Source organism: Chrysochloris asiatica, unplaced genomic scaffold (genome assembly GCF_000296735.1).
Source record: "Chrysochloris asiatica unplaced genomic scaffold, ChrAsi1.0 scaffold00207, whole genome shotgun sequence".
Classification (NCBI taxonomy): Eukaryota; Metazoa; Chordata; class Mammalia; order Afrosoricida; family Chrysochloridae; genus Chrysochloris; species Chrysochloris asiatica.
The window spans coordinates 4,470,612-4,480,940 of record NW_006408725.1 but is presented as its reverse complement, the minus strand read 5'-3'; the positions used below and the strand labels follow the sequence as shown (position 1 = coordinate 4,480,940).

The following is a 10,329-nucleotide window of genomic DNA, read 5'->3' as shown; positions in this document are numbered from 1 at the left end:
TAGTCAATAAAGCACAGGTAAACATCTTTCTGATATTCTCTGCTTTCAGCCAACAGCCATCGGACATCAGCAATGATATCCCTCGTTTCACAGCCTCTTCTGAATCTGGCTTGAACCTCTGGAAGTTGTCTGTCAATTGCAATTCTCTGTCAACTTAATTAGACTTACCCTGATTTCATAATTACAAACACCTTTGAAAGTGTCTATATATTTGCCCCTGCCTTTTTACAAGCTTGAATTTTGTGTTTCCTTTCTTTAATTTTCTTTGTGTTTTTCTATATCCCTTTGTGTGGAGTCCTGGTATGGCACGGTAGGATACGGACTATACTGCTAACGGAAAGGTCAGCCGTTCAAACCCACTAGAAGCTCTGTGAAAACTCTGCACAGGCTCACTATGAGTAGTAACCAACTCTATAACACTTAACAAACAAGAGTATATTGTCGATTTTATATGACTTGACATTGTATAATTAGTATCAGACTATATATATTCTTCTGCAACTTGTTTCTTACACACGTGATGCTATAGGATAAACACTGGATGGCTAACCACAGATTGGAAGTTCAAAACTACCAGCTGCTCCTTGAAAACCCTATACAGGGTCGCTGTGAGATGGAACCGACTCGACGGCACTTAACAACAGCATACACATTAATGCATGTAACTATAGCTCATACAGAACCCCACTGTGGCATTGTAGGATAAGCACTGGACTGTTAACCACAAAGTCAGTAGTTCAAATCCATCAGCCACTCCTTGGAAATCCTATATGGGACAGCTATAAATTGGAACTGATTCAACAGCACTTAACAATACAACAACACAATAGCTCATGTATTTCCACTATCTACATAGTTATTGTTGTTATTGTTAAATGCTGTCGAGTCGGTTCCGACCCATAGTGACCCTGTATAGGGTTTCCAAGGAGCAGCTGGTGAACTTGAACCACTGACCTTTTGGTTCAAACCGACTTTGCTATATAGTCGTTCCACAGAACATGCCACAATTTATGTATCTACTGTCTTGTTAAAGAAGACTTGACATTTCTACCTTTTTAATATAAATGCTGTTAATAAAATTCTTTGTCATGTTTCCCAGTATACATATGAACCTTTATTTTCCTAGGAACCCTCTTTTTAGATTGCTCAGTTAATTATATTTTTAAGGTTGCACAACAGCTGGAAGAGGACTTATATATTAAAGATTCAAATCATATCATTTTACAAATGAGAAATCCAGGGAAAAAGATTGTAAAGCAGAGCTGGGAGAAATGGTAAGATGTTGACTCTGTCCTTAAGAACAGAGTACCCATCTATGAATGAATTGTTATGTAGACACTAAAATCTCTCCACCAAACAGGTCTTTATCATCATCTCTCTACCCCATACTGCAGAGGTATTTCGAAATAAGTTAGGTGCCATCTTGTTGACTGCAAGTTACAGTGATCCTTCATACAACATTCCAGCTCCTGCACTATTCTCACAATCATTGATATGCTTGAGTCTATTGCTGCAGCTACTGTGTCATTCCATCCCTTTGAGGATTTTCCTGTTTCACTGACCCTTTACCTTTCACCAAGCATTATGTCCTTCTCCAGGAACTGGTTCCTCCCTCCATCCTCGCTTCTAAGGAACATTCTGTCTTCACTTCTTCTAAGACAGATTTGTTCATTCTATGTCCATGATATATTCAATATGTTTGTCAACACCATAATCCAAAAGCATCAATTCTTCTTCAGTCTTCTTTATTCATTGTTCAGTTTCTGTAAGCATATGGAAATACTATGACTTAGGTCAGGTGCACCTTAGACCATACAGTAACATCCTTTAACATTTTAAAGAGGCCTTTTGCAAACCCAATGCAATACATTGATTTGACAGTTGCTTCCATAGACAATGATTGTGGACCCAAGTAAAAAGAAATTCTTCACAACTTCAATCCTTTCTCCATTTATCACGATGTTACTTATTGGTCCAATTGAAGATTTTCATCTTTATGTTGAGGTGTAATATATAATGACAGCTATAGTCTTTGACCTTTATAAGTTCTTCAAGTAGTCTTCTCTTTTAGCAATAATGCTGTCATCTGCCTATCACAGGCTATTAATGCATCTGTGTACAATTTTGATGCTGTGTTCGTCTTCTTACAGTACAACTTCTTGGATTATCTGCTCAGCATACACTGACATACATCTTTCCAGATTTTAAACCCTATAGAATGCCCTTGTTCTGTTTGAATGACTACCTCTTGGTCTATGTACAGGTGTCTCATGAGGACAATGAAGTGTTCTGGAAGCCTCATTCTTCTCAATATTATTCTTAATTTGTTATGATACATACAATCTTTGCACAGTCAATAAAACACAGGTAAACATCTTTTTCGTATTCCCTGCGCTCAGCCAAGATCCATCTGATAGCAGGAATAGTATTCATATTTTGAAATAAAGTTTTACATAAATCAATGCATTGTTCAATTTAGGCTTCTAAATTAAGTCCTCTTCCCATTAGCAAGCTCACTCCATTAACACGATGTTGTTGTTACTGTTGTTATGTGCCATCAGTTCCAATTCATAGCAATCCTGTACAGGGTTTCCAAGGTTCATCTTTTTCCTTGGAGCAGCTGGAGGGCTGGAATCCCTGACCTTATGATTAGCAGTCCAGTGCTTAGTCTACAGAGCCATAGTCAGTGCATCATAACAAACATAACCTTTGTGAAATCGCCCCAAACTTCCCACAACACCAATCACAGTACAGTTCCTCGTAGCTCTGCAGCAATCTCTTGTACATCTATTATGTTATTTTATGGCTGTTTAATAGACTCCTAAGGAGCTCTGGTTTGAAGAGGCCCTGGTGTGGCACTGTGGGTTAATGAACCAGACTGCAGAGCCGTTTGAACTGCAAGGTCGGCAGTTGCAGCTCACCAGCTGCTTCTCAGAAACCCTATACAGGGTCGCTATGGTTCGGAATCAACTAGATGGCACTTACCAACAACAACAAGGAGCTCTGGTAGAGTTGTTATGAGTTGGGCGGCTTATGAGTTGAGTTGCTAACCTCAAGGTCAGCAGTTCGAAACTACCAGTTGTTCCATGGGAGAAAGATGAAGCTTTCTGCTCCTGTAAAGATTTACAGCCTCAGAAACCGTATACAGGGTTGCTAAGACTCAGAATCGACTCTACAGCATATAACTAATCAATCAGCCAATGGGCTCCCAGAATCCTGGTGTGGCGCTGAGTTAATGTGCTGGAGTGCAAAGTCACTTTTAACCACAAAGTCAGTGGTTCAAGCTCACCAGTTGCTCCTTAACAATGGTCCGTCTCATCATTAGTTTAGGTGGAGAAGTTATAAAGGATTTCTTATTTAAAAAGACAGCCATCACACCCATGAACATGATCACAAACAAAACAATACACACTACAGAACAATTCTTTCCATGAGATAAGAATAAAGACCAAGAAAATAAAATACGTCTAGATCTTAACTTGTGCAAGATAAATCAGCTATACAAAGTAAATTCTTTCTGGGATGTTTAATTTGTGTCAAAGAAAGAAGAAACTTAGAGAAAGTACTAAAAGTGGTGACAGCTGCCTCCAGAAAAGGCGTACACTATCAGGAGCTCCATGCATATCTTCACGAAATTTCAACCCCAATGATATCACTTAAAGAGTGTCCTGCCAAGTCTTAGCAAAAGTTAAATCCTTCATTAATAGAAGCAAAGCTGTGAAACCTGCTCAGTGCTCAGTGAGTACTTCATAAGGGGGAAACACAAAGTTTTATCTTACACCAAAGGTAGTGGAAATACACACAAACAGAGTTTCACATCTAACCCCTTAACGACCCCTTTAGGATTTGCTGACTGCAAACATCTTTTTAGCAACTGGTCGTGAATGTAGTGACCCAGGTGTAGTTTGCAAAGGACCCAATCTTTGCGCGTATTCAGACTCTGCTCCTTTCTTGCTAACCACTGCCTGCTCCTTGAAGTTTATCACATTCTTCTAATGTGGGGTATGTCCTTCCTCTTCCCCTCACCCAACCCTCCCGCCAATGATCCCTTCAGCGATGCTCTCCCTAAGCAGACACTCAGGCTTTAGGCTCACTTCCAATTCCAACTGCGTTCCTTTCACAGGAAAAAGTGCGATACCCGAAACGGATTCCTGAGCCTTCTACGCTAAAAGGAGACCCCAGCCCACTGAGCCTGCTTCTCCCCTCGGAGCTCCACGTACATCCAACTTTGGAGTCATCCCAGTTCTGTCATCTTACAAAACTCCTTCTCCCCAAAATACACACCCTCTTCCCCGCCCCGTTTCTCTGCAAAAGCTCGCCCCGCCCATTCCCCTTTAACAGATCCCTCTAAATTGACCCTCTGCAGGCACGTCCCATTACCTTTAGTCTGCTTCAGTCTCTTCAGCTCTTCCTCAGAAAAGCCCGCCCAACCCTGAGCCATCCGTCCTGCTGCCAGTTACCTACTGACCACTGGATCCGACCCTCCGACTGCCAACGCGCCCTCTCAAGCACATCCGGGTTCTTCCCGGGCCCCGGCCTGTCAGCCAATCAGCGCGTGAAGCTCCAGCCAGACTGCTCCGCTGCAGGGTCCGGCTACCTGAGAGGCTGCCTCTGCCACTGCCGGACCAACTGCCCAAAGAAATCTTAGCAACGCAGACATTAATATCGTTTAATCTGGCTCTGCTCTCTCGCTCTTTTTCCGGTTATCCGTAGGTTAGTTGCTTCGATTTAAAAGGGCGAAATGGCGTTGGGGGTAAAAGTGATGATAAACAGGCAGTTAAGTGGTTACGAGTAGGTGGTGAAAAGGGAGGGCGTTGTTTTTGCCTTTTGGGGTCCTCTGAAATTTTTCTGGGTCGCAGCTCTGTACCTAGTCGAGAGGAGGGCTAGCCGACGTGGCTTGCGTGAAAATCCGCATGTTTGGCTGGGAAAGTGAACTGTGTTGGAGTCATTCCTCATAGTGACTCAAGCAAGCGATTCAATTTAGCTTTATTGATGAAAAACTACTTACTGAAAAACTTTATTGATAAAAAAACAAATAGGAAAGCGACACGTTTAACAGGATTTGTCTGAGGAGCCAAGTCCCACAGACCACAGCGTCCCACAGATTTATGTGTGGGTTGTTTCCTTGATTATGCTTTTGTGAATGATTTTTGCTTATGTTCAGCCTTTAATGGATTTCATAAATCTTACCCTTCCCATCTTTTTCTTCTTCTGTCAGGAAGATGTGGACGGACGCTGAAGATACAAAAATATTTCTCAGAATTCCCCTTGACCTAGAGACAGATTTTGAAAATCTGGTTCTACCTTGAACACTTAGCCTGTCCGATCAGTGCCTTCATTATAAAGAGGACTGAAGAATTGAAGATGCAACCCTTGTCAAAGTGCAGACAGATTAGAATAATATGAGAGTCCAGGTATTGCATTTTTCGTGTTTCTCTATTCTGCACTTTAAAACAACAACATTTTGGCTTATATTTAAAAGCTTCAGGTGTGACTTTTAGCTCTAGTCTCTTTTAACAAATTGAAATAGACTGGGTAACCTATTGTAGAGCAACACCTCAGAGTCTGTTTAAAGTCAACAGGTTTTACTGATGTAGAGACGGTTTGGTCACTCCTCTTGACAATGAGAAAACACATTTTTGTATAGTCTGAGCAGGAAATAAAAAGTTACAAAATCATACCAAAAGACAATTGGGAGACAGATCTAGAATCAGGGATATCAGGAATTTGGCAGAGAAGTGGGTAGCCCATAGGTAAGGTTACAAGGTTAGATAAAAGCCCTTCCGTTTATTGAAGGGTGGTCACCAGACAGTGCAGGACAGGTTTTTTCCTTATAACCTGTTAATAAAATTGCTTCCTCAATCATAGGTTTCTGGGGGTCCATTATAAAGATTTATCGATAATGCTGTGCTACACATAAGCTATAGCATCTTGCATCTGTTTGACCATAGTGAAAAGACCTGGGACCTGTTAGACCAGAGAAAAGCAATGTCTGTTTAGGGTCTATTGTTAGGTCAGCATCAAGGTTACTGGAACTGCTATTAAAACAGGCAGCTTTTAAAATTCAGCAGGGATTCTATCATGTCAAGATTTAAAATGGCGTTTAAGCCCTGCACTATGTACACACACCAAGTATCTCTGATTTTCAGCTCTCTTACAAACCACACCCAAGTAGAGAATTAAAATGAATCTTTCAGGCTTAGATGGTGATCAAAAGATAAGGATGTCTGAAATTTCCCTTGAAACTTTGGAACTTTGAAAAGTGATTTCTGTCACAGAAGCTTCATTGTAAATGTGAACTCACTTTCCTTAACATTTTAAAGTTAAAATGCCATCCAGAAGCACTGGAGGACACATTTCACCCAGTTTTTTGAACTCACATTAAATACATTAAAATAAAAATATAGGTTACTGTTGTTAGGTGCCATTGAGTTGGTTCCAATTCATAGTGACCCTATATAGGGTTTCTGAGGATCAGCTGGGGGGTTTGACCCAATAACCTTGCAGTTAGCAGTCCAGCGTTTATCCTGTAGTGCCACTCCAGGACTCCAAAGGTAGATTGTTAGGTGCAGTCAAGCCGATTCTGACTCAGTGACTCTATGCACAACAGATTGAAACACTGCCCAGTCCTGTGCCATCCTTACAGTTGTTTCATTGGAGCCCGTTTACTGCTGCCTCTGTATCAAGCCAGCTCCCTGAGAGTCTTCCTCTTTTTTGCTGACCTTCCATTTTACCAAGCATGTTATCCTCCAGGGACTGGTCCCTCCTGATAACATGTCCAAAAAAATAATAGATGAAGTCTCAATATCCTTGGTTCTAAGGAGCATTCTGGCTGCACAAGACAGATTTGTTTGTTCTTTTGGCAGTCCACGGTATTTTTAATATTCTTTCCAATGTCATAATTCAAATTCCTTGATTCATCTATGATCTTCTTTATTCATTGTACAACTTTCACATGCATATGAGGCATTTAGAAATACCATGGCTTGACGCAGGTCATCTTAGCCCTCAAATTGATATATTTTCTCTTTAACACTTTAAAAAGAGCTTGTGCAGTGCAGCAGATGGAATGCACTGGAATCAAATTGACTACATCTGTGGGACGAGATGATGGAAAAGCTTAATATCATCAATAAAAACAAGGCCAGGGGCAAACTATGAAGAAGACCATCAATTACTCGTAAGTAAATTCAGGCTGAAGATGAAGAAAATAAAACAAGTCCATGAGAGTCAAAATTGACCTTGACTATATTCCACCTGAATTTAGATACCATCTCAAGATGCATTAGACACTGTTGTTGTTATTAGGTACTGTGGTGTTGGTTCCAACTCATAGCGACCCTGTACAGGGTTTCCTAGGCTCTAAATCTTTACCAGAGCAGAAAGTCTTATCTTTCTCCTGTGGAGCAGCTGGTAGTTTCCAACTGCTGTTCTTGTAATTCGCAGCCCAATTCGTAACCACTACGCTGCCAGAGCTCCTAGTGACCAAAAAATGAAGAGTTGTGAGATGACATCAAGAACTTCATACATGAAGAAAGCAAAAGGTTATTAAATAGATGGAAAAGAAAGAAAAGACCCAAATGGACATCAGAAGAGTCTCTGAAACTTGCTCTTTAGTTGTTGTTGTTAAGTGCTGTGGAGTCGGTTCTGACTCATAGCGACCCTGCACAGGGTTTCCAAGGCTGTAAATTTTTACGGGAGCAGAACGCCTCATCTTTCTCCCATGGAACCGCTGGTAGTTTCGAACTGCTGCCCTTTCGGTTCACATCCCGATTCGTAAGAGAAGCTAAAGCAACCGAAAAAATGAAGACATCAAAGAGCTGAACAGAAAATCACAAAGGGCAGTTAGAGAAGACAAAGTAAAATATTATAATGAAATATGCAAAGACCTGGAGTTAGAATACCAAAAAGGAAGAATGCTCTCAGCACATCTCAAGCTGAAAGAACTGAATAAAAAATTTAAGCCTCAGCTTGAGATATTGGGCAAAGTATTGAATGATGCAAGAAGCATCAAAAGAATTTTTTAAAGCATTCAATAAAATCCAGTACCCATTTTTAATAAATGGGTACTGGATTTTATTTATGGACTCATAGCAACCCTGTATAGGGTTGCCAAGGAACAGCTGGTGGGTTTGAACTGCTGACCTTGTGGTTCGAAGTCCAGGGCTGATCCTACAGTAATACACCATGTTTAACTCGGCTTTAATCCTTACTCCTTTAACAAGCTATTTCAAAATGGATCCCTAATTACAGGCATAGAAGTTAGGATTTGCAGTACATCACAGAATAGAGAAATTTGGCTAGAAGGGCCATAATAAATAATTAGCTGCCCTGCATAAAGCTTAAGAAAGAAGGAGGGATGAAAAGAGGAAACACGGGGGTGTTGGATAAATGAACTTACACTGAGGGGATCACAGTCAATAAGATGAAACTAAATGTGTATCAACTGTTAAATGTAAAACTAATGATCTGCTCTGTAAATCTCCCAATTCACAATAATAATGAAAAAACAACAACAACAATGCTTGAAGTTATGGGTTATGGCTCAATATCATTGAATGAATGAGTGAATGAAGAAGTAAATCCAGGTACATTAGTGCCCTACTGGGGAAGTAACATGTAAAAATATGCTACAGATATATTCACTGTGAAATGAATACCTATGCCACAAGTAATTGAGTCTTGACTGCATAATATTCTGGCTTTGGGAGGTCTTTTGTGTTTACATTTTAATACAATCGTGATTTCATTTCAGAATTCATTATACTCAAAATAAGGAAATAATATTGACTCTAAGAAGACACTGAGAAATTAAGTTTCTCCTTCCTTTTCCATATTACTGTCTTCATGGGAAAAAATTTAAATATGTGTCTCAATGAAGAAGCAATTATTTTTTCATTATACCAGTATCTTTAGAATTTTTAAAAAACATGAATGCATAAAAAGCACTAACTAGAATGAATAAGGAAAACACGATACAGTTAAGCTATGGCTTTGGAGAATAATATTTAATGTGGACTGCCAGAAGAATGAACAAATCTATGTTGGAAGAAACATAGCCAGAATGTTTCTTAGAAGCCAGGATGGCAAGACTTTGTCTCTCATATTTCAGACATAATATCAGTAGAGACCTGTCTCTAGAGAAGGACATCATGCTTAATAAAGTAGAGGATCAGCAAAAAAAAAAGGAAGACCCCCAACAATATGGATTGGCACAGTGGCAGCAGCAGTGGGCTCAAAGGTAACAACAATTGTGAGGAGGGCCCAGGACTAGGCAGTGTTCTGTTCTGTTGTGCATAGGGCCACATTGAGTCAGTACTGACTCAATGACACATAACAACAACAGAATACTGCTGGGCAAAACAGCTCTCCTGTTTAACAGTTTTCATCAGTCCTCAGTTTAATTGCCTTGTTATGCTGGCAGTTTTCTCCAAAAATAATTGACTGAATTAAGTCATTTCATTGGATATTTACAAACTGTATTTTAAAGGGGGTGTCTGTCAATTCCGTTTTGGCTTTGAAATGACTGAGGTTGGCCTGGCAAGGCACAACTGCAGTTTGGGGCTCAGTGTATTTTCATAGTCTCCAACTCAGGAAGATGATTGGAAAGAATGAGTAGAAGGTAAAATTTTGGCCTTTACACTCAATCCTAGTTTTATAATTTTGACTGCGAGTTTACTTGAAAAAGTGAGCAAGTAAGACACTCATTCCACAACTCACCTGTCAGTGTGTTATTACAGTGATGGCTCACATTTTTGCTATGCCACTGGTATTTTAAATACCAGCAGGGCCACCCATAGTTGACAGGTTTCAGTGGAGCTTACAGACTAAGACCCACTAGGAAAAACGAAAGGCAGACCACTTCTGAATGGTTAGTCAATGAAAACTGTAATGGAGGTGAAGGGCACTCAGCACCCCATAGGTTCACAGGGTCAGGCAGCTGAAAGTATACTCAAGGTACGGTGGGGAGATGGCTCATTCCTTTTTTCAGCAAATAGTGGTCAGCACAGGGGAAGGGGTTTCTGGTAGTCTCTTGCCCTTAACCCTCTCTAGCTCTCAGAGCTCACTCATGCTTTCCGCTCCTCATCTCTCTCTGTTACGTACCCTTCACATGGGGGGAAGTCTTTATATACTACTACAGAACAAAGAAGGCATCTTGCCAAATATGGCTCACAGGTTATGTAACAATATGACGTCATTCTAATATGGCGGTCCACATAGCAATGATTTAGCATCTTATAGTTTGCTTTGAAACCAGCGAGTCCATTCCCGGTTGGAAGGAGAGAGTCCCTGATAGTCACCTTCTGATCCAACAACAAGCTTATGAGG

At 40.4% G+C, this 10,329-nt stretch overlaps 1 protein-coding gene across 1 annotated transcript in view; it reads right to left on the bottom strand.

The window, feature by feature from the left end:
- GORAB (golgin, RAB6-interacting) overlaps positions 1 to 10,329 on the bottom strand; it is a 55,817-nt gene that overhangs the window by 21,728 nt on the left and 23,760 nt on the right. The window contains 2 exon segments of the mRNA XM_006872659.1: positions 4,381 to 4,446; positions 5,191 to 5,235. Of these exon segments, the coding sequence (XP_006872721.1) occupies positions 4,381 to 4,446; positions 5,191 to 5,235 (111 nt within the window).